This window comes from Meleagris gallopavo, chromosome 26 (assembly GCF_000146605.3).
Source record: "Meleagris gallopavo isolate NT-WF06-2002-E0010 breed Aviagen turkey brand Nicholas breeding stock chromosome 26, Turkey_5.1, whole genome shotgun sequence".
Lineage (NCBI taxonomy): Eukaryota > Metazoa > Chordata > Aves > Galliformes > Phasianidae > Meleagris > Meleagris gallopavo.
In genome coordinates, this window is record NC_015036.2 from 933119 (window position 1) to 956708 (window position 23590).

At 49.7% G+C, this 23590-nt stretch overlaps 1 protein-coding gene across 5 annotated transcripts in view; it reads right to left on the reverse strand.

Annotated features, from left to right (window-relative positions):
* ETS1 (ETS proto-oncogene 1, transcription factor) overlaps positions 1-23590 on the reverse strand; it is a 66429-nt gene that overhangs the window by 6606 nt on the left and 36233 nt on the right. For all 5 annotated transcript variants that reach the window (XM_010723578.3, XM_010723581.3, XM_010723582.3 and 2 more), the window contains 5 exons: positions 11874-11993; positions 11003-11203; positions 7682-7759; positions 7309-7557; positions 3488-3748 (listed from right to left, as the gene is read on the reverse strand). In XM_010723578.3, the coding sequence (XP_010721880.2) occupies positions 3488-3748; positions 7309-7557; positions 7682-7759; positions 11003-11203; positions 11874-11993 (909 nt within the window). The remainder of the gene's footprint in view (positions 1-3487; positions 3749-7308; positions 7558-7681; positions 7760-11002; positions 11204-11873; positions 11994-23590) is intronic.

Below are 23590 nucleotides of genomic sequence, written 5' to 3' on the forward strand. Positions count from 1 at the left end.
TCGCTGTGCTTTGCTGGTTCAGCTCTCAGGATCAGAGGCTCAGTGCATCACAGCTCAGTGCTGTAGGAAACGCTGTGAGGAGACGGAAAGCCCCGGCTCACTCAGATGCTGCTGAGGTCCTTTGTGCCACAAAGCAAACACCACAGCTTGGCTATGAACTCATGCAGGTGCTTTGGGGTGCTCAAGAGAAGCAATTCAGCCTGGAGCAGCAAGGGGTCTGAACCTTTGCTGGACCTGCACCAGTAGAAGGTCAGCAGCACAAGTAGGTCAGAGCAGTGGAAAATAAATATAGGGCAAAAAGGCTGAAGACCAGTGTGGTCAGGCCCACAGCATGGGCAGCGTGCTGCTCTGCTACAGCCCAGTGGTACTCATTCACACAGTGTTTGCTCTCAGGAAGGATGCAGGTTGCTGCAGTACCCACAGAGGCTGGCAGCTCGTGGGATCCAGCAATGCAGCCCTGCAGGTGGCACAGAGCTCCATTTGGCACGGCTGAGCTCAGGATGGAGGGCTCGTGCAGCAGCATGAGGCACTCACCCACACCAAACGCTGTGCTGCGGAGCTCACTGCTCACTCAGATAACTCAGTGCGAGTTCTCACATCTGCCTGCAGAGCAGACATATCCTGATGCTTGTCCAGTGTTAAGGTTTGCGTTGTCCTAGGTCATTTCAAAAAGGAATAAAACCTGGCTTATAGTAAGGCTCAAGTTGGCCAAACTCCAGAGAGATTGCCCCCAAAAAAGGTGTCCATGGACATCCTTCCCTGCAGCTGTGGAAACTGTAGTTTACCAACTCTGGAGCAGTTACATTTCTCCTTCAAAAAAGATAAGAAAATTGCATCAATTTCTATCTGAGCAACCATGGCAACTTGTTAAATTAGGTCAAGATGTGGGGGCAGATAACACAGCTCTGAAAAGCTGCTTGCGAGCTGGGTGAGGAACACATCAAATGCAAATGGCGCTTCCGTCAAAATGCACCTTCTCAGTGCAGCGTGCGCCTCCCGGGGCAGATACCATCAGAGATTGCCGCAGCTGCGATAAGGCTGTGCCACCTCCCAGGGCCACCAGCAAAACAGGCCCATGCTGACAGAGCCAAGTAGTATTGGCAGGTTCCTAACACAAACCCAGAGAGCCCCCGAGGTGATGGATGTGGTATTCCGTGCCAAGGCACCGTGGCACGTCTGCTGGCTGGTGATGGGGTGTCAGTGTTGGGTGCGTGCTCCAAGGATGCTCTGGGTGAGAGATGGAAAGCTGTGGGGCCACGGGCTGGCAGTCCCCTGCTCTGCTCCTTCGGAGGCTCCACCTCCTCAGCAGAGCTGTAGAGAGCTCAGACTTCGAGTTCCTCAGCTCTAGCCACCAGATAGCACTTCCTCCCCTGAGTAAAGTAAAAGTAAAGCAAAGCAAAAACAAGAAGCCAGGACTTCGGTCTGAGAATCCCCACCGTCCCCTCTCAGCAGGCCAATGAGAGGTCCTGCACTTCTCCATGGCCAGCCTTTTTTTTTTTTCTTTCTTTTTCCAGAAATAAACTACTGCAGAACAGTTTTGAGAGGGGCCAAGTTCTCCTACAATTCGTCATGCAACATGTTCTCACTCGCTCTCTCTGTGACCTGCTTTCAGAGCAACCTGGCCTCGCCTTGCACCCATGCTAGGTTCCCTCTACACAGGAAATATGAGGTGCTGACAGGTCAGTAGACATTAAAAAGGGATGGAGGGCATCCCTAGAGTCACACATTTGCAAAGTTTGTCAGTCCAAAGATCCTTCTCCACGGTAAATGCAGGCAGGGGCAGTTTCAGCTCTGAATAACTACTCAGCAGCCTCTGGAGAAAGCAGCACTCTGACCGAAGGATTGCCAAGTGATTGGTGTTCCTGGAAACCTCTAATTTTCCTCTCTGTTTAAAGTTTTTCAAGTAAAGCAATGAAAAAACTTATTGATCATGTCAGAGCGCTTGGGCCAGGGGATTATCTTCCTAGCTCAAAGCAGGCTTTGAAACGAGGCAAGGGAAAAAGTTATGCAGAGAAAAGCTTTTGGAAGTGTGCTCTGGCACTGCATAAGCCAAAGCCTCGCTTTCCCTGTGGCAAGAGCCCAAGGACACACTTTGGGGTGCTAACGCTCCTTGGCCAAGCACCGGGTCCAGCCCCAGCTTTGGCTCCTCGCTGCAGAGGGAGCTGGGAGCGCAGCCTCTCCGCCTCCATGAGCAACAGCAAATGGGGAGGAAAACTTCCCGCCCCAGCAGCCAAGCTCCTTCCCAGGCGATGGGTGCCCTGCACACTTTCACAGCCCCAGTGAAAGGTGTTATCGGAGGAAAAGAGGAAGAAAGAAGTGCAAGTAGAGCTCCTGACCTCTTTTCTTAGGAACTCCAACTTCGGCGGCTGGGGCAGAGCCCCTCCTACCACTCACGCCTCTCCCCACCACAGCCCCCAGCAAAGCCATTCAGGAATGGCAGAGCACACTTTTATTTTGCATAGACCTGCTCAAAACAGGCTCATTCAGCAAGGCCAAGTTGAGCTTTCTTTCTAACTAAAGCTATAGCAACAAACCACTTCCTTTTTTACACACTGCTCCTAAAATTATCTCTCCACCTCTCCTCCCCTCTGCATTTACCCCCAACAAAAACTCAGTCTGAGCCTGCAGACGAGCTGTGTGTGGGAGGAGATTTCAGGGACAGTCACACATCAGGATCTGCTCTGAACCTTTTGATGATTTTTATCTGCAGAACTATTTCCACTGCTTGGCTCCTCTGGGCCACAGCTGCTACCAGCTGAGGAGGAGGGATCAGTGTGAACCAGGGAAAGAGCAGGCAGAAGGCTGCCCTGCAAACATTACCTGTCTTACAGGGAAATGACATAGCACAGAATGACTGGAAAGGATTACATCGACATTGGCTTGAAGCCTGATCCCATGTTTCTCTCCATGAAGAAAGGAGGTGGCCAGATTGCGGGGGGACTATCGTGTAAAAAAACAAAGTTCCCATAGTCTATCACCTTCTCATCTCTCTCATTGCAGGGAATGGAAAATGCTTGGATCTCATTTGGCAGTATCCCATCCCTGTCTCGCACCAGCACAAAAAGCAAAACAAAGTTCCTTCCTCCCTGCTGAAAGGGGATAAGATCATTCTGCATCATGCATAGCAATGTTGAAACACAGCCAGTCCTGCCTGAGGTGGGAAACCACAAGCAAGAGGCCAATGCACTGCATGAAAGTGGCAGTGGGGAAGCCAGGGCTCTCTTTGAGTTCTCAACAAAGCTCACCAGACCCCAGCTCCTACCGAAGTCAACAGGAGGCATCCAGCGTAAACAACACACAAGGGCCCAGTGCTCAGATCCTACCTGAGGGTTGGAGTACCTATGCCCAAAGGATACAGCCTTGGGCTGACCCCATAAACCCTCACTCAGAGCAACCCAGAGACCCTGGAGGTTCTGCCCTCTCCTGACGCAGAGGCTCTCCATGAAGTGCTGAGCACAGAGGTGCTTTCCAGGGACTGCGACCCTACCTGTGTAGCCAGCGAGGGCAGCGGCAGGAATGACAGGCTTGTCCTTGTTCATGTCAGCCCGATCTCGAACATAGTCCTTGAAGGTGCCCTTGGGCTTGTGGTTGGGCAGGGCGGTGGGGTAGTCCTCCGAGTCAAAGCTATCGTAGGAGGGGACGCGCTGCAGGCTCTGGAAGGAGGACTGGCTGCTCCAGGACTGCGTCAGGCGGTCGCAGCTGTCGTAGCTCTCTATGCTCTCAAAGGAGTCCTGGCCACCCAGTTTACCTGTTGAGAAGGAAGGCAATGTGAGAGGTGCCTGGCCAACATAGGGATGCTCTCAGTCAATGTGGTCATGAGAAGGGTGCTTCGCTTGCCTGCAACAAGGCAGCCAGGCAAACATTGCTATCGGGCCGTGTGTCACCATACGACTCAAATCCAGGCCCTGAAACAAGGATATCTTCGTTACCTTCGTAATTCAAGAGCAGGGCTTAGGTGAAAAAAAACCCCAGAGCCTTGACTCTCTACAAAAGACAGGTGCCTGGGGCCTACTGAAAACTGTCCTCTGTTTCCAAAAGGCAATGGCAGAGAAACAATCCACTTTAGACAGATATTCAGGGCCCAAACATGGGACCTCCAAGGCCTCTTGCTGCAGAAAGGTAAGGGTCTGCAATAATTGCCATATTATAACTGCCAGTCCTATGTAAGCACTGCTCAGGCTTATTCAAGGGCACTGGACACCCGGCTTCTTTGCTTTTCATGTTCCCTACAAAACCATAAGCAGCCTTTTATTGCCATGTGTTACAATCGACTTCCACCCCCAAATCCCCAAACAGCAGCGATTTGACGGAGGAAGGGAGCGAAAGTCTGAGAGCTCAAACAGCTATTTTTCCAGTTCTGGTAAGGTGAGCACAGCTGGGTTGTATCAAGACTACTCTCCAGGGTATTTTTAGTAAAGACCAGAACTTGGGAGGCCAGATCCTCAGCAGCACTATGCTGATTTACACCCACTAGGAACAGCACAAGTATACCCTCTGTACTTAAAGCAGCGAGCTAAAAAAGGATACAGAGAACAAACTGAAATTGCTCTCTCTGATCTCCCTCACACTGCCGATTGCTCAACATCTTTACTGACAAACTGAGAGCATAACAGGATCATTCAAGTTCACTAACTTCCCAAACCGGGCTAAAAACAGCTGCTGGGATTGTGCAAGAACTCCTGGAGAAATTTCCATTGGCAGAGCTACCCACAGCTTGGGCCCAGATAGTAAATCACAGGGGAACGGGATCGTGGAAGGATGCTGGCACGCTCCCCCAGATATTTGTTGTGTTGTAGTTCGAAGAGCACTTGCTGCAAAAAGACTTAACTACTGTGGGTGTGGAGCTATGCCAAAAAGGCAGCTCTGCCCTGACTGTTGGCCTCAGCAACAGGCATCTCCCTCTTCATCCCGCAGAGATGCTCCATCTTCAAGCAAATGAACTGGTCTTACAAGCTGGGATTTCCAGTTTAGACCCAGCTTCTCCTTCACATGACTTCATGAGTCTCAGTGTAGCCTGACATCCATCATTCCCCCTTGGAAACCTTGCTAGTTACTTCTGGAGAGTCCAAGTTTCAAAATGATTCTCCTGGCGATATCCACGCTTCAAATTCTTTTTTTTTCTCTCTCTTTCAGTTTTTTGAGAACTTACAAAATGCGCTTTGACCAATTCCTGAATCCTGTGAGGGGAAAATATCACGGTTCTGTGCAAGTTCCTTAATTGGTATAACCACTTCTCTGAGAAATACCAAGGCACAAGCTCTTCTGGATAAAGAATTAACAATCTGCCAGATGAACAGCTTCAGCATTAGAGCCATGACTTGTGTCCTATCATTGAAAATTCACCCAAGTTTGACCTAGCTATGAGCCTTTACAAACCATGCCTTGCACCTACTCAGGAGAAATTTGTTAAGGAGTTTGACAGCCACGTTTCCCAGCCAGACACCTTCACTGATAAGGCAGACAGAAAAACCTCTCTTGGAACCACAAAATTAACTCCTAATGCCCACACAAAGCAAGGCAAAGTGCAACTGTCTGGAAAATCTTCACCCTGATGTCTCTCTTCCTTAAGTGCTTGACTTCACGAATGATTAACCTTATTAATAAGTGGGAGGTAGAAATGTCTGTAAATATAAATAAACTGGACTCTGGCTTACATTAAAGCTTCCTTATAGCACTCTGGGAGGATTTATGCCACCCAAAGGCCATTCTACATTGCTTAAATGTAGTGCCAGTGTGAGCATACCCACGATGTGCTGCATTTCTTCGACAGCAATCAGTAGCATTAGCTAATGCCAGGGCCTTTGGACCCCAATGCTGAGTGAAGGGCTCCTTCTTCCCTCCCTGGAGCCTTCTAAGGCTTTCCAGTAGGAACATGCTCAAAATACAATTGCAAAAGCATCCCCGAGTCATTGCATTTCAATGAGAATTCTTAGGAAATCACCTATGTTAAGGAAAAGTCCAAGAAGAGCAAAGGACACAGATGAAAGAATGACAGAAAAGCAACCCCAGAAAGAGAAGCTTACCCAGAACTGTGACACTGCTGTCCTTTTGACTCACTGTATCATCCAAGTCACCTCTCTCATCCAGCAGAAGCAAAGTAATAAATAATATAATTAATAAATTTCCTGTCGTTAGCTCTCCCAGCCTTGAAAAAGAATGAGCAACTCAAAATGAGCTCCGCTGTGCAAGACATACACAATGCACACCTGCAAAGGGGCTTTCACAGGGAGCCAGCACATCTTCAGCCTTCAGTGCTGGATGAATGGGTTTAAACATTCAACATCAAATCCAGCACACAGGAACAAGATGGCATAATAAATTTTAGGCATGGAGACACCTGGATTCTATTCAGGACACGATCGCAGAGAAGTCAGATCTCTTCCCCCTGCCTCAGGTTCCCTACCTGGAAGCCAGAGATAATGACAGCCCTTTGTAAGTGACTTTGAGCTCCATGCTTTAAAATCTTTCTTTGAATATCTGCCATAAGCCAGATCCCTGGCCTCACTTTAAGCAATGAAATTACAAAATAGTTGGGCACCTGGGCCCCATGTGTTCAGAATTTAACTGAATGAATTGAAAAGGCATTAGGCTCAAATATTCTGAAGTGTTTACGTGTTTAAAGCCCATCAACTCAAACAACAATGATATAATTCTAGAGATGTGGGGTATAGCACAGGATTCAGGGAGCCTGTTATTGACCCAGCACATGATATGTGAGTCTCCTAACAAAGTACAAGGCTTGGCTTCACTGGAACAGATCACCAGTTCAAGCAAATAGCCATCAAAATCACTGGAGGTAATGGTAAAGACTTTGGATCATCAAGTGTAAAAGCTTTCAGAGCTTTAGACAGTAATTCCTAATGAGAACTTGTGAAGGATTTGTGGGTTGTTTGTTGGTTTTTTTTGCCTGGTTTTCTAGGAAAGCGAGATTTCTACAATCACAGAGCAGTCTGTCCTCCCTAATAACCGAAAAGCGTATTTCAGCTTCACTCAGGTTTGACTTCAAAGTGCAGGGCTACATTTTTGCAGCTGCAAAAACCAGCAGTAGAGTGGAGACGAGAAAGACCTTCTTTTTTTCCCCAGAAAGAAAGGCAGGAAAGTTTCAAAGCCTTCAGAGAAACTCTTTGGGAGTTCAACCCCAGAAATGACACATGTCGGGAAACAGCTTCATTACTGGTATTGCATGGCTCCCTGTTGGCTTTGGTCCTCATGAAGGACCATCTCCTACAGAAGGGAAGGCAGCACTCATGTTCATGTAAGCAGAGACAGCAAGAACTCAAGCAAACCATGAGAGATGCCCAACCATACCTCGACTGGCACGTCCCATGCACATGTTGTCCGGCGTTACCACTTCTTGTTTGATCGTGAAGTAGTCTGTCTGCAGGGAGTCCGTCTGGACGGGGTCACGCAGGATGACTGAGGGATAGTCGTTCTCGTACTTGAGGGACAGAAGCTCTTCCGAGCTGATGGGATGGAGGGTCTGATAGGACTCTGTGATGAAGCTGGGCTCGGAGAATTCGGAGGGAGGCACGCACTGTGCGTGCTCAATGCCATAACCTGTCGGCAGGATGAGAGGCTCAGAAAGCAAAGCAAGCAATCCTCATATGATGCAGAGACACCTCTAGGAGGTGGCCCTTTTATGCCTGGAAGCACAATAGTGATAACAATAATTGGGACTTACTAATGAAGTAGTCTGAAGTATAGCGGGATTCTGGATACGTAGCATTCACTCCGTTTGCCGGGTACGGTTTTGCCTCTTCTGCAAAGAGAAAAGGCAGCAGCTGTCACATGTCCATAGACATATCATGCTTTGCAAAACATGCTGCGATGCAGAGAGCTCTAAACGTCCTAAAAGTCTCCTGCCTGGGTTAAATTGGGACATTCAAAGGAAACGTGCAGCTAAGTGCTGATATGCCACTGAAACACATGCTTGATACATTCAGGCTCCTTTGGGAACTGTTGCTGCAGACCCACAAATTTAAACAAAACAAACTAACAGTTCTCTCTATCCACGGCTCCAGGTGGTTCTACAATGCTTGTTACATAATTTCCTTGCATCCTTTATTTCATCAGCTTCTTTCTTTAAGAAATTACTTCACGTGGTTACATGTATGATTTTATGACAAAGACCACCATTCAAGGACAGCTGTTTTCCTGGAGAACTCTCCATTTTTAGGCCAGGTAGATGTAAGTAAGTGTGTAATGCAGACCAAAACCAGCCCCTACAACATTAAGTTAATGCTACCTTCCCGTGTACACAGCACCTTTCACCTTACGCCTGATGAAGGCAGAGGATCCCAGCTCAAAGCTTTGCCATCCTCTCCTTTAACCAGCCCTAACACACACTGCACAGACTACATATGGGCAGCACCACAAATGTTGACCTTTCTATAGGCGTGGTTCACTGGGAACAAGCAAGCATCACATCAAAGCAGACTGCCCATTTTCCACTGCTCTTTCTGAGCACTTTGCTGCTCCCAGCCTCAGCACTGACTTTGCTTCCCCACCTAAAAGCCACACAGCTCCTCCTGACCAGTTTTTCCATTAACACCTTACTCATTCCAGTATGGCACGCAGGCAGAGATATCAGCATGGGAGATTTTTTTTCTTTGCAAAGGGTAACAAAAATAAAATGCACTAACAACTCTGGGTTATATTTACTTCTGCTGAGGCTATAAAGAAGCAAACTGAAGATAATGCACATTCGTTTGCAAGGAGCCTAATTTTGGCCCTCTCTCCTGGGGATTGCAGGGTGGAAAATATCTTCCAACAAAAGGAGGTTTTGTGCAAACAGAGAGACCTAATGAGAAATGCTCTTTTTCTCCCCACGGAGTCTGCCAAGGGGCAGGGAGGGTGACCACAGGGAAAGAGAGCAACCTTCAGCTATGCTTACAGTCAAGCGGAGGGCACTGCTGACTGCTGGTAACTGAAGAGGCTATTTTAGGAAGAAATTTGGAAAAATAGGCCTGAAAATACCCAAATCCATGCAGGGAAAAGTCGCCCATCTGCTGCCATTTTTAAACCCTGAGCAGGCTGTGGTCCGTGAGTCACTCCCTCGGAAAGAGCTCACAAAGGGGAGGAGTGTTAGCAGGAGGACAGCGAGGTCACAGTCTACCCCAGTACGACCCCACTCCAGCAGTCACACCACCACAGGTAACGCCAGGCACGTCAGGGTTAGCCATCACCCTCGGTCTGGGTGATGATGGCAGGTGACCGGGTGATGGGTGCCAGAAGTGGGGATTGGTGAGAGTACCCTGTGGGCTCACCCATAGTGTGGCTCTATTGGTGAACCTTTGGGCATGGTGATCCCTTCATGCTTCGCAACTTCAGCTGCAAAGCGGAGAGAAACGTCTCATCTCGCACGGGGAGAGATGTGACTTGACTGGGGCCTGAAGATATGAGACCAGTAAGATGAGTCTCATGACTTCCAGGGAAGAGGAATTAGTCCTTGGAGTGAAGCTGGTTATTTCTTGGAAGCTCTCCTCAGTTACTCTCCAAATACTTACAGATATTGTCCCTCTGGGAGATGTGTTCAGAACCCACCATCCAAACTATGGCTCAGACAACTTAAGCAAGAAGTGATGAAGTCACCAACAAAGCTGAACACAGAACGGGGATTTCTTGGTTCCCAGAGCTATGTCAGTGGTGTTGAGACAAATAAACTGGGTTTTATTTTTTTCCATCCTCTTGGAAGAAAATCTGCAGTAGTTACAAAAGACTTCCAGCTTCTTTGTAAAAGCCGTTATCTATCTCACACCTTTTGCATCCTCCTGACTGCAGCATCCAAACATCCATGTGTCAGTGCTGCAGGGGAACTGGAACCCTACTTGAGCAATACAGCACCAAATTCCTCACCGTACCTCAGGGAACCTGCAAGAAGAGCAGAGCTGGGAGCAGACCCAGCCCAGTGCCTCAGCCAGAAGCTGCAGCACATTGCACCCCTCTTCCAGTTGCAGGAAGGCAGAGCTGTGTTACAAGCCATGGCTTATAGCAAATAGAAATAGGATTGACCACAACGTTTTGCTTTGTTTGGTTAAACTGCATGCTGTTGATATAACCACTCATTAAAAATCATGCAAAACGAGAAGAACTGAACAGATACGAGTCAAACAAAGAGCAGAAAAACAGCCTGTCATACCCTGACCCTGGGAAGAGCCATGTTTACCTTCTGCAAACCACAGGTAGCGGTAAAATTAGTAATCAGCAATTAACATCCATTTGTCAATGGTTTCCTGGAAGGCAGAACTTTGTTCCCCCTCCCCTTCCTGCCACCAGCACAGGCCTATGGACAGGCACGCAGGGTCAGCCCAGCAGCATTGGGGGTGTTCCAGGAGAGCACTTAGTTCTGCACAGAAATGAACTACAGGAGATCTTCTATTAAAGATCTTAAGATTTCACTCTTCAGGAACCATCCGAGTTGGAAAACGCTGCACACCATCAAAATTAACATCCAGAATCAATGTGTGACACCTCCCCAGCACTTGCAAATAAACCAAAATTAATGCCTTCAAATGCTTGTATGCAGGGACAGGCAGATACAATTGCTACCATTCCCTCCTGTGTGGGATACGACCACACTTAACTAAATGCCATTACACTCATTAGACAAGAAACAAAAGCTGCTTCCAATTGCAACTGGGAAGTCAGTGTGGGATTTTGGTGATGTTGTTGTACCTTGCCGCACCGGAGGAAGTAGTAAAATTCACAGTGGGAGCTAAACGAACTGAGGAAGAATGCTTTGGAAAATCCCACCACCATTTCCAGGCAGGCAGAGCGTCCCTGCATGAACAGGGTGTTCCCTTCCTCTTTCAACAAGTGCCAGGATTTGTGTTGCCCACTGCTGGCTGCGATGCCCATTTGAAATCTTACGGGAAAGCTGAGCTTTTAAAGCTGCTTTGATTGGGACTGCAGCCCAAGTAGGACATCATACTCTTTGGAAAAGCCCATAACCAGAGTAACCAGGAGCAGCCAAACTATCCCCCTTGGAGACCCCAGGACTCACCTTTCTGCAAGATCTCCAGGTGTTCCCAAAGGATATCTCCCACAAAGTCAGGCGCTAGCTCCAGGAAGCACTCCTTGCCCAGGGCGCAGAGGGCAGCTCCGTTCATGCAGAACTTCTGGAAATCCACTCCCTTCAGGCTGAACTCATTCACTGCCCACATCACCCAGTCCCGCACGTGCGTCTCTGTCCACTGCTGGGGATCTGCACCAAGGGGTTGCGGAAAAGATCCATCAATGAGCAACTAACAAGGGGTCGTAGAAGAGATCTGTTAATGAGCAACCACAAGCCTTTTCCCCAGGAAAACAGGACACATCTACATCTATCCCAGTGCATAAGCACCTGCACAGCATCATCCTCTGGAGACTGACAGTCTGTTGGCAAAAAGGCAATATGTGGTAGGGGAATACTCTACTCAGAATAAGTTTGAATCAGCCATGTTTGCGGATATATTTCATAGCAGGAGTGAGCTTTGGGACTTATAAAAATCCTGGCAGTTCTCTGACCCCTTCTCCCACACACTCCTTCATCTTGTTGCTTTCCCCCCATTATCAGCCTCTTGTAAAGCGTCCCAGCTGCTTCCCTGTACAGTGGATGTGATTTGCAAACACGAGTCTCGCAGTCTCAACAAAGCTGCAGAGCAGTCTGGCAGTAGAGGTTATCTCACTTTGTTAGCAGGACAGACAGGCGCAATCTGTTGGATGGGTGCAGTCTGCAAGTGGTACTGAAAGGTTCTGCCTGTATGTCTGGATTCTTCCAGCTTTAACTGCCAGGAAACAAGGCAGTACCACAGGATGGGCACCATGAGTTGCTGTGGCATCATGGTGGGGGATTTGTCCTCTGTGCCCAGCACAGCTGCACTGCCATCTCTTACCTTTGGGGATTCCCAGCCGCTGCTGCTCCTTTGCAAAGCCACTGAAGGTGGCTTTCAGTGCCTGAGACATCATTTCCTTGCTGCTGGGGGTTAACAAAGGCACATCTGCACATTCCATATCTGAAAGCACCAGAAGAGAAAAACAATCATAAGGACTGGGAAAGACAACAGAGCGCTTTGCACAGTCTACTGAACTGTCAGAAAACAAGCAAACTGTTCCTTTGCTTCTTTTGAAATTTTTTGCACTCAGAGCCTCCAGCCCTAAACCTAAATGCTGCAGATCCACAAGCAGACCAGTACACAAGCCATGTCTGACAAGCTTGGCTACATGGTGCATGTGGTCTCCTTGTGAGCCAGCTGGAAATTTGATGGCGATATCAAAAACCATCACAGACAACAACTCACCCAGCATCACCATCACCCCGTCTTCTGAAGGCTGTGAGATAGCTGGGTCATGAGTCCTATACAAGGCTGAACAAGAAAGCATGAAGGAAAGCATCTCTGAATGCCTGCCTCAGTGCCAGGCATTCTGGCCCAAAGCAAGAGGAAAAGTCATTTTGAAGAATTGCAAGCAATCCCAGAAAAAGTAGGGCCACAGCAGGATGAGGAAGGATGGAGAACCAGCAGAAAAGCCATTCAAGGATGGGAGGGAAAACAAAGAGCTGGAAAATCCCACATGAGCACAGAGTTACATCATGCAAAGCCCAGGCCTCCGTGAGTCACCGAACAATGCACAGCCGCCCCATGGGATGCATGGGGCCAGGCCAAGGGCCTTGGAGCCAGTCCTGATGAGAAGCAAAGGTCTGCCTTCCTTTCTTCCCTTTCACTAATTTATTTGGAAGGAGGTGGTAATTTGTAGCCAAAGAGTTCCATAAACAAAAGCAATCATTTGAAAAAAAAAACTCAATCTGAATAAAGGTTTTGGCTCTTTTTCACATACTTCAAGCATTCCTGAAAACCATCATTTGTGATGAAGGAAAGCCTCAAATATTCACCATCTCCAACAACTGAACTTTGTCAGTCTTGTTGTAAATCCTCTGCCGGAGGCCGGCCTCACTCTGCAGCCTATCAGGAATTTTTCAATGAAAACTCTTCTCAGTGGAAAAATGACAATGAGCGCAAACTTTTGGTGTTTTAATCACAGCTGGATGTGAATGTCAAAAGCCCCAGTGCTCTCTGTGCTGTGCAAAGGCACCTTGGCTCACTATCATTCTGCATTAAGCTCTGATTTAATACTCCACACAGCCTCAAAGTGCTCCTCTCCCAAGGATCACCGAGAGCATCCCGAGTGCAGCTCAGCCGACCAGAGCTGCTCTCCTGCCTTCATCTTTGCACCACCTCTCACCCCCAAGCAGATGTGCAAAGCCATCCATGTGCCCAGCTCCCAGCCCTCACTGCTCCAAACCCCCATTCCCTTTGTCTAGGTAGCCCTGCTCTCAGCCCCAGTGCCCCATTCCTCCTCCAGCCCTGCTGTAGAAATCAAGGCCTGCCTGCCGCTCTGCAACCGTCAGGACCTTCAAAAGCAAATAATAATATTCAAAGGCTATTTGGCAAATTACACTTCATTATTTACTGGATTTGGCTGAGGAGGGCGCAGGAAAACGAGCAGGCACCCTGCATATCTCTGTTCTCCATCTGCTGGCTTTGAGATAATGCTGGGAGAAAGTGGTTTGGTGCCCTTTTCCCTTCATCCTCATGTTACACGTTAATGCTCTGCTGGTTGTGCTCTGTGGTTATGGGGACCACCCATGGATCTGCTCCCTCGCGGCCGCTTCAACAGCAGAGCGCTGCTCCTCGGCCATGGGAAGCTGAGTCAGAGGCAAGCTCAGAAAACCTTTCCAACCCCATTTTGCACTGAATCACACGCAAAAACCTGAACACAGATGACCTCCTTAGGCAAGCCACAAGCAGGGCTTCTGCTAGTGCTAAATTTTTCCTGCTGCCATGCAAAGGAGCATCTGCCACTGATGGGTCCATGCATTTGGGTTTGCGCACAGCCAGCGGAGCAGTTTTTCAGTAGCACTGGATAGGGTTTCAGTTCCATAAGGTGAGCACCAAAGCCAAACCAAAACACACATCTCGAGGCTTCTCCTTTAAAACAAGATGCGTTGGGAAAATTTAGAATCGAAACCTTTTTCTCTTATTAAACCATAGCTACTGCTTAAAACTTCTTCAAAACACAAAACAGCCCCGAAGCCCCACACCTGCAAACGTCTGCAAAGCCTAATTTTAGTCAACAGCATCCCGCCTCTATAGAAGAGCTCGCGTGTGCAGCATTAAATGGGTTGGTGAAGCTGTGCGTACGTGTTTGTGGATGAGTCCTGGCTGCGTGATCTGAGGGAGAATGGGGGGGGACAGTTTGTATTTCAATTCTGGCTTTCAGAGATACTAAATGTACTGAAATGTCACTCTCTCTGTTAATTCCTGGCAGCACGATGGGCTTTATCTCCCCTCCGAGGTGGCACTGCTCTGCAGGACCCTTCAGGAGGACACAGCCATGGTTCTGTCCCTGTGCCTGCAGCACACACCCGCCTGCAGCTCTGGGTGGGCAGAGGTCAGAGCAGGGCAGCATTTCGGTAACAAAAGCAGGCCGGGCTTCACTCCCCTGGTTTCAACTTTCACTGTCATCTGAAACCCCTCTCCAAGATTTTAATCAAATCTTACACAAATAAAACGTCCCCTTTGTGTACCTCCTGCTGCCCACAAAAGTACATGAGAAAGCATGCACGCGTGCACACAGGAGGGCTTGGAACGCACCAAACCCAGCACCAAACTGCTGCTGTACCCCAGCTTTGTTGGGCAATTTCTTATTCAAACCTAAAAACCAAACTTGGACTTGCACTGCAGGGTGGAATTGCTGGATTGGTTTTACAACACCCATTAAAGCCTCATTGACACGGCTTGCACGTGCAGAGTGCTGCCAAGATGCCACATCTCCTGCTGCTGCCACTGTACTGACAGTGAGCAGCATTTGATTTTCCTCCTGGGAGACCAGGCAGGGTACGATGGTTTGGTTTTTAAATACTAACAGGAGTTGCAGGCGCTCTGGAAAATTATGTCACATCATCTCCAGCATCTGTAGAACAGAGATAAGCAATTTTCCTTACACAGTAGGAAGGCAGAGGGAGGTTGATGCAAGTGGCTGCAGCTCTGCAAAGCAAAGAGAGGTCTGGGGGCTCAGCTTGAGATCCCGAAGGCTTCCCAAAACCAGACTTTGTTTTTCCTCCTTTACATCCCTGGGGACCAGATGGACATAAGGATGGCAATGATCCTGCCATAGGCAACATCACATCCCTATGGCTTTTAAGCTTAAGAGGATTCACACCAAAGCCACCATCCCAGGTAACTAGTGATGGGAGATAGTGCCCTCAAGTTGTGCCAGGGGAGGTTCAGGTTGGATATTAGGAACAATTTTCTCTCTGAAAGAGCGGTGCTGCACTGCATGGCTGCACAGGGACTGGGAGTCACCATCCCTGGTGTCCCAGAGCAATGGGATGTGACAGTGGGCACGGTGGGGTGGGCTGGGGTTGGACTGGGGGACCTCAGAGGTCCTTACCAACCTTGATCACTCTATGATGGCACTGCAGTAAGTAGGTGCTGGACAAACAGACACAGAGACTGTGAGAAATGCAGAGAGGCCAACATCACCAAGTTCATCTCCCAGACAAATTCACAATCTGCTCTCCACAGGCTCCACATGTATAAACTATTTCTATGCATCTGATCTTTTTAAAGCACTACGATTTACAAACTTTAGGGATTTTGACCTTAAAATGCAAGTGACTCTGCTGCATGTCAAAACATTAGCATCTGATTGCATAAGCAAAATAAATGGCAGTCAAGAAAAAAAGCTGGAGGACAGGAGCAAAGTCATTTTTCTCCCTAATTTCCACTTGGAGTCAATGCCCCCTTTAAACTCCCCTCAGCCACTCACTTTGTTTCCCATCAAAAGCCTCAGTGTGTCCTTGTTTGGTCCCCACTGTTTTACACAGTAGCCTGCGTGTAGATGGATGCCCAGCGGGTCAGAGCAGGGCCAGCTGACCCCACAGCCCCCCCTGCCCCTGCTCTGCTGGATGCACATCAGGTCAGGAACCCAGCACACCATTCTCAAAGGGAAAAGCCCTCCTGGGACAGGGATTAATCCCATGGTGTGCTGACATCGCAAGGATGTGGGACACACTGACTGCTTGAAGGAGGCATGGGATGCGTTTTGGAAAAGGTGCAAGTTGGCATGGAGTCAAGTCAAGAAAATAATCACTCCGGGATCATGCATCCAACAGCTGCATGAATTTATGCCCAAATATCTCAGAAGAGCTCAGCCCTTGAGCCATAGCTGGCTGAGATGCTCCTATGAGCATCTGTGCATGGCTCTGCTGGAGGACAATTCAGCCAGGTCAGAGAGGAGGCTGTGTCTCCGGGACCACGCTCGCAGTGCCAGCTTCTGCCACCACAGGAACATCCCAGTGCTGCTGCCCCCACAGCCCTATTTGCCTGTGATGGAGCAAGAAGAGTTTCTCAGAGATTTGGCAAGAGGGCCAAGGACTCATTTGGTCTTCTGCTTTCCCCTGTGCCACCAAGCTGCTCCACCCACAGGGAGCCCACCACCACCCCAACACGTGGCACACAGACTCTTCCACCCCAGCCTTCCCCAGGAGCAAAGCAGGGCAGGGCTAGCAATGGGGAGGCTGAAAGACAATTCCCAAAGTCTCCCAGCTGGCAGGGTTCAGCTGAGAAACCTTTCTCAGGAAGAGAGGAGGCTGGAGAGAGGGGGGCCGGGAGCTGAGACCCTTCCCACGCTCCCCGATGGGGCACTGCAGAGGCACCATCTCCCATATCTCCCATTTCAGGTCCCTTTCCCCTAGGGCAGATTTGCCTTTCCCAGGTGCCCCGCACAGCATCGGGGCACGATCGCCTGGGCAAATAACCCCAACTGAGCCCCACTTATTTAGGCAGGATTAGGCAAAAATTTGTCTGCACTTTTGAACTGTTTTCACAAGCGCAGCCTCTCACTCCCACGCAGGAAGCAGGAGCGGAGCCGGCCTGTTCCAATTAGGGCTCCTCAAACCAAAAGGGCAGTGAAACTCAGGGGAGAAAAGGGGAATAGAGGGAAAATTGAGGAGGAAGGACAAGCAGGAGGAGATGCTGGGGACAGAGAGCACTGAGATTTGTACCCCTCCTGCAGCACCTCATCATGTTTCTCTCTCCCAGGCATGGCACGAAAGGGACTGACATTTGCTATTTTAATTTTAAATAAATACATTTTAAAAAAGAAAAATAAGCTTTTTTTTTTTCCTTCAAGTAGTGAAAAATAAATACTCTGAGATGAAAGCGGGGTTTGAAGAGAAAAACAAGAGAGGAAACCAAAAGCCCGCACTGCTTAGCGCTGCAAAAAGAACAACAAAGCCAGCTTTCTTCCGGCATTCAGCAGCTTTCTTATGGAGATGCAGCGTGTCATGGGGGCGAGTTCTCCCACTAAATAAAGGGCCTGGAAACTTGTCCTCTCAGAACGCAGATAAAAGGGTTTCTCCCGAGTTTGTACTTGGAGCATCACAGGGAGCAGGAATGGGAAAGGTTAAGAGGAGGGTGGGACCGGCTGTCAGGATGCTCTTGCTGTTCAGCCCTGGGCTTTAGGATAAATTGTGTTACACATCATGTAAGAGGTGTGAGCTGCTCTGGGATATGTGCTCAGGGCAGCCGTGCCCACAGCCCTGCAGCAACCTGTGCTCACAGCAAAGCCTCCCAGCACTGCATTTCCAACCTGTGGGCACTGCCCTGCTCTGCTCACAACACACACACACACCAAAAAAAAAAAGAAACAAAATATGTAAGAATATCCCAGCCACCACCCCAGGCCAAACCTGGGACAAAGGTCCCTCTGGTCCACAGAGTCACATCTCCATAGGTAACGTCCTCACACGCCCTAGCACTGAGATGTTTCATCTCATCAAGTCTTACTTTGAATTGGACCAGCTTTGCAGCAAGAAGAGAGGAAAATGGAAAATAAAGCAATCCAAATGTCAGTGCTGGCTTTGGTTCGTATCTCTTGGCCGTGGACCAGGCAGCAGCACTGACAGGTGAGAGGATGCTTCACCGCCACCCAAACAGCAGCACCGCCACGCTGACCTCGCCTGCTGCCCGAGCTTCTTTCCATTCCCTTAGTCACAGTTTCATGCCGTGGGTGTTGGATGTGGACCCTGGGAAAGCGGCATCCCCTGCACTCACAGGGGCTCGCTTCTCCCTGGCGTTTGTGGGGGAGAGAAGGGGGAGAAGCACAAGACAAAGCCCTAGATTGAAGCTCAGCAAAACCACAGAGCTTGAATCAACGCTTGTTGCGATGATGAGAAAGTTTTCCCAGCTCAGCAGGCAAGAGAGAACTCATGGCTCTGGAACTGGAAGTCAGGTTTCCCCTGGTGCAGGGCTTCACTGTATCCTCCTTATCTCAGCTGCTGGAGGGAGCACGGATGGAGCAGAGGGAGCTCCGAGGACCTACAGCCACCTCTGGGCTTCGATGTGGCCGCTGTTTAACGACACTCATCAAAACTATGCAAAGCAGCCAGTGAAGGCAGCAGAAAGGTTTTTCCACCGAGATCTCAGTGGTTTAGATGCAGCAACTCTGCTAACCCAGTGAGCCCCCTGCAAACAAGCACCATGAATCAGCTTTGCAACGGTTCCTCTCACTTCACATCTGTGAGCCTCACTGCTGAAAACTTGTGTGAGCCCTTTCCAAAGGTGCAGACCCAAGCACAGGGTCTGGGTTTAGTGCAACCTCTGCAAAGCCCACATATGTGCAGGGTGAGCTCCTGGCTCAGCGTTTCAGAGCTGGCCACAGCAGGAGGTTGGGATAGAATCACAGAATGGTTTGAGTTGGAAGGGACTCCTAAAGGCCATCTGGTCCCAGTCCCCTGTGGTGAACAGGGACACCCACTGCTCCAGCCGGTGCTCAGAGCTCCTACAGCCTGACCCTGGCTGTCTGGAGGGATGGGGCATCCATCACCTCTCCGGACAACCTGTGCCAGTGCTGCACTAAATGAGGCTGCAGCCAACAATACCAGCGTTGCACAACATCCACGTGTCCCCAGCTGGCTGGGAGTCCAAGTCTCTTTTTTGGGTCGTCAAGCCCTTCTCACCCTGCTTCCCCATACAACCATCACATAAGCCGCTGAAGATGGTTTGCCTCCAAAATCTCCTTTGCAGGGCTGGATGCTCCCTACCTCCAATGAAACTGCTCTCTCCTATAGGAAATCCTTCCCCTGTGATAATTCACTCTAATTCCCACTAACTGCTCTGCTAAATAGCTCTAATCCCCATGCACAGGCACACACACACTAATGGGAGAATGGGGAGGGCCCAGCAAAGCCTGTAATGGACACCCAGCCCTGGCTGAAAGGAGGTCAAGTGTAAATAGTGAGGCCAGGTCACGCCTGTGGCAGCCGCCTCGCACCAGTGCTTCAGCTCAGGGAGATGCTACTCCACAAACAAGCAGCAAAAACCCAGCTTCTCACACTCAGAGTCCCAGCAGCAAAGCTCTAATTGCTCAACAGCAACGAGAGGGGGGAGGAAAAAAAGCCACCCTCCCCAAACCCAGTGATACTGACTGAACAAACAACCAGATATTCATTTGCTTCTTGGATGGCTGCCTGAGGTATTCGAATGGCTCACGCCTGGGCCCAGAAGCCTCTTGAAATTCCTCACTCTCTGCTGGTTAGGATGGAAACCCTGTAAGGTTTAATGACTCTTCAGGTTCACACAGCTGCCCTTCCCAAGGCAAACCAAGGCTGGGAGGTCCAGGGAACAGATAGTAGCCCCTGTCTCACACACCCAACACTTCCCTGCTGCTGAACAACTTGTGCTGGTCTCATCCCCATGGCAATGCCACCTGGGACACCTCTGCTGCAGTGACATGACAGAGGGTTCATCCCTGGAGCAGGATGCTCAGGCATCGTGTGCTGTGACGTGGTTACTCAGGACTACATGAGCACACACAGGTTGGATCAAGATGCTACATAACCCCAGCCTAGCAGCTCAGATTGCATATCTTCCTATCCAAGCAGTCTCTCCTTCAGATATTAATCTCGCTCTCCTTCATCTCTCAGACATGTAGATGGACATGTGGATTATAGACAGACCCAGCTCTGTTGCTTCCAGCCACTCGCTCCGGTTGCTGCAGGAGGCACAGCAATGTTGCACTTCATGTGACAATCTCCCAGAAAACAGCCAGCAGCGATTTTGCAAGTCAGGGTTGAGGTTAATCAGCAGTACATTGTGTGAGGAAGATGTTGTCAGGATAGGAACTGTGAAAAGGGAAGGCTGAGATATTTTGGCAGGGCTGTCCCCCTGCTGCAGGGATATAGGCCAAAGAGACTTTTGGTCATGCTTAGGTCTTTCATCACCCCACAGACAGATCCCAACCCACCAAGCCTGCTCAAGCACACCTGAAGAACATGGTGTGCCAACATTCTGTAAGCAGCTATGCATGACATCACAGCTGGAGATGGTTTCACTGCATATCTGAAGTCACATGAAATGACTCTGTGCCCAAATGCCATTAGTGCTGTCCCTCACGATGACACAAAGCACTTCTCATGAAGATGCTCTACAAGGATGTCCCTGGGACTCCACTGCCAGGCCAGTCCTAAAAGGCAGCCGGAGTTCTCCTGGCCTCAGAATGAGATGAGGCATGCAGCTGCTCAGCCAAGTCCCTCCTTTCTTTTCCTGCCCCTCCAATCTGTCCCAAGGAATTCCCCAACCTCCACTTGATTATCAGCCCAGCCCAAATTCTGCGTAAACTCTGTGTGCTGGCATCAGCCCTTGCCCGCAGGCTGCATCGATGCCACGTCATGCCAGACACGTGGGGACCACATGGCAGGACACAGGCTGAAGTGCCCTCGAGCCAGGATGATACTTAGCCCCCAGACTATCCCTCTCCACATCAAAGCTGCTCTCCTCCACTCACCAGCTCTTTCTCCATAAACCAGCATGTTTGCTGAAGAAGAAAGGACTGGACCTGCTACAGGGGGCACATTGTCAGTGTACGTGCAATAAGAAGTGCCTGTAAGTCACAAGCAGAAAGCGCCTCAGGCAGCATCCCTGGAGCACATGTGATACAGTGATGCAGAAAGCACTGAGTTACAGGCGAGGAAGGCAGCAGCAGGTCAGCTCCTGAGCACACACGCTGCTTGGGGCGACAGACTCTGAGGGTGAAGCTTGCCACATAGCTCCGCAGCTGCAGATTCCTGCCTGCTGCCCATCCCACCCCACCTCCGCAGCCTCCCCAGCCAACCTTAGCTCCAGGGCAGCACCAGGCAGACACAGAGCCAAGCCCACAAAAAACCATTGCTCAATGCAACTGTGCAAGTCGCAGCGTATCACATCCCCCGTGGATTGCACAGGGACGGCCGCTGCCTCACCAGAGAAGGCCCTATTTCTAATATCAACCTCTTTTTTTTCTATGCAGCAGAGAGTATTTCAGCTCTGCCCAGCAAACAGAGGACACGTGGAGGAGGACAAGGCGTACAGTCACCACCAGTTCTCCGTCCCGCTGTGTCACCTCCTCCTTCTCTGCCTCCATCATAGGACATGAGGGTGCCAGGTCTGTCCTTTTGCATCAGGCTGAGCTGCCCAGCTTTGCAGTTCCAAAAGGAGAGGAGAGATGAGCATATTTCTCTTTCAAATCAAACAAATAATCACACAGATTTTTGCAACCACATTAAGTTTGGGAGGTCGGAGCACAGCTGGTATATCTCAGCACTGGTTGCTCTAAATCACATTAAACCAAAGACAGTCAATCTTTGTAATCAACAAAGTTATTGTTAACTCTGCAGAACAAACAGCCAGCTCTGCCAAGAGATGAAGGTAGCACAGCAATCCATTCACCTCTCATCCCCCTGCACTGTGTATGGATTTATGTCTTTGCAGCATTGGAAGTACTGCTGATGAAGACTCGCATTTACAAGTGCCCTGATGGCTCTGAAGCATCTCCTTCCTCGTGAACATGGTTCGCAAATACACACAATAGCCCCCCCACAGCTGAAATTAGAACGTAAGCTATCAACATCCATCACACAGCCCATGCATCTCCTCTATGCTAACTGCATCTCTCAGAGCAGCAGCAATTAAAAGAGAGGAGAAAGAACTACATAGAAGGGGCTGAAAGTCCCCATAGCAAACAGCCTCTCCTCTTCCCTGAACAGCACTCCACTAATGCAACCCTACAGACTGCAAGCGTCCCCAGGCACCTCCAGCTGGCATCTCCACGAGCATCACCCATAAGCATGAGGTCCGCGCCGTCTGTCCCGTCCCACAGTCAGAAACCACACGTGCCCTACACTCACCTCAGTTTAAACATTCTCAAGGGTGAACTCTTTCAGCTGTTCCAGGGGTGGAGGTCAGAAACAGCCCTGGGAAAAAAAAACTGGGAAGCAAAACTCTGCAGACCATGCTGGACTGAGTGCATTGGAAATACTGCAGCCAGACCAACTGCGTTTCATAACATCTCAGGAACAGTTCTGCTGTTAGTGTTTGGAAGCGGACAAGGAAACAAAGGCAAGGAACAAGTGGATTTTCCCAAGCACAAGAACAGCCCTGAGATTATACCTCCTCCATGCTTCTCAACAGTTTCAGATACCAGGGCTCCCAAAAAGGAGGATGGGCTCAGAGCTCTGCACCATTCAGGCTGCACTGTGAAGCCTCCAGGTGAAGAAGCAACCCCACTGAGGAGAGCAAGAGTTTTCCCCAGAGCGGCCCCAGGAAGCTTTTCTCCTCCAGCTCTGACTTCTAGGAATATTCCCACCAGGGACCACTGTAGCAGTTGGGCCAGACAAGCCTTGGGAAGAGGAGGAAGGTGGGAGTGAGCAGGGGAAGGCAGCCAAAACCATGCTGGGCTGCCCCATCAGCTTCAGTCATCCCCATCCCAGCACCAGGATGGCCAAGGGGAGGATAATGTCATCTACTGACCTCAGATGGGACAGCAAAGGGCTGGCAGGGATAAGCTGGGGGTGCTCAGAGGAAGCCCTGAGTTTGGAAACCTCCACACGGGCTGTGGGGATGGGAGGAGAGAGGCTGAGATGCTCACAGCCTTCGCATCCACCCCATGCGCAGCATCCGGAAGCTATTAAGGAATTACAGCCTCGCTGGCCCTGAGCCTTCCCCGGCAGAAGTGCCTGGGAGCAGATGGTGAAAGGGCTGATTGAATTCGGCTGCTCAGGCCAAGAGGCTGTTAGGAGAGATGCAAATGGAGAAGGGAGTGGGGGTGTCACTCGGCTACTCAGGAGCCAGAAGCCCTTGCCAGGAACTTTGGGAATCCTCCACTGATTGTAATGAGCCCTGGGATGCTGCAGCTTTGGGCTGGGTCACTGCTCCTGAGCCACAGTGTGGGTTGATGAGGCTACCACCCACGGGGCCAGGCTGCAGAACTGAAGTGTGCAAAGAGCAACCTGGTTTAATCTCAGAGCATCCCCGGAGACAGCAGGAAAGCACGGGGCACAGACCCCTGCGCTTCTCTCAGAGGGAACGGGGCTCAGATGATGCTCAGTGGGGAAAAGGTCTGGTGAGAGAGGCACATAGTATGGAAAAAAGAAAAAGCAGGCCAAAAAGCATAAATAAATAAGTCATCCATGGTGCCATTTGAAGGTAAAGTTGGTGCCTGCAGCCAGCAAATACTGACAGAAGATTCCAAATTGCCTGCAGGCAAAAGAAGGGTTTTAAAAACCCTGGGAAGT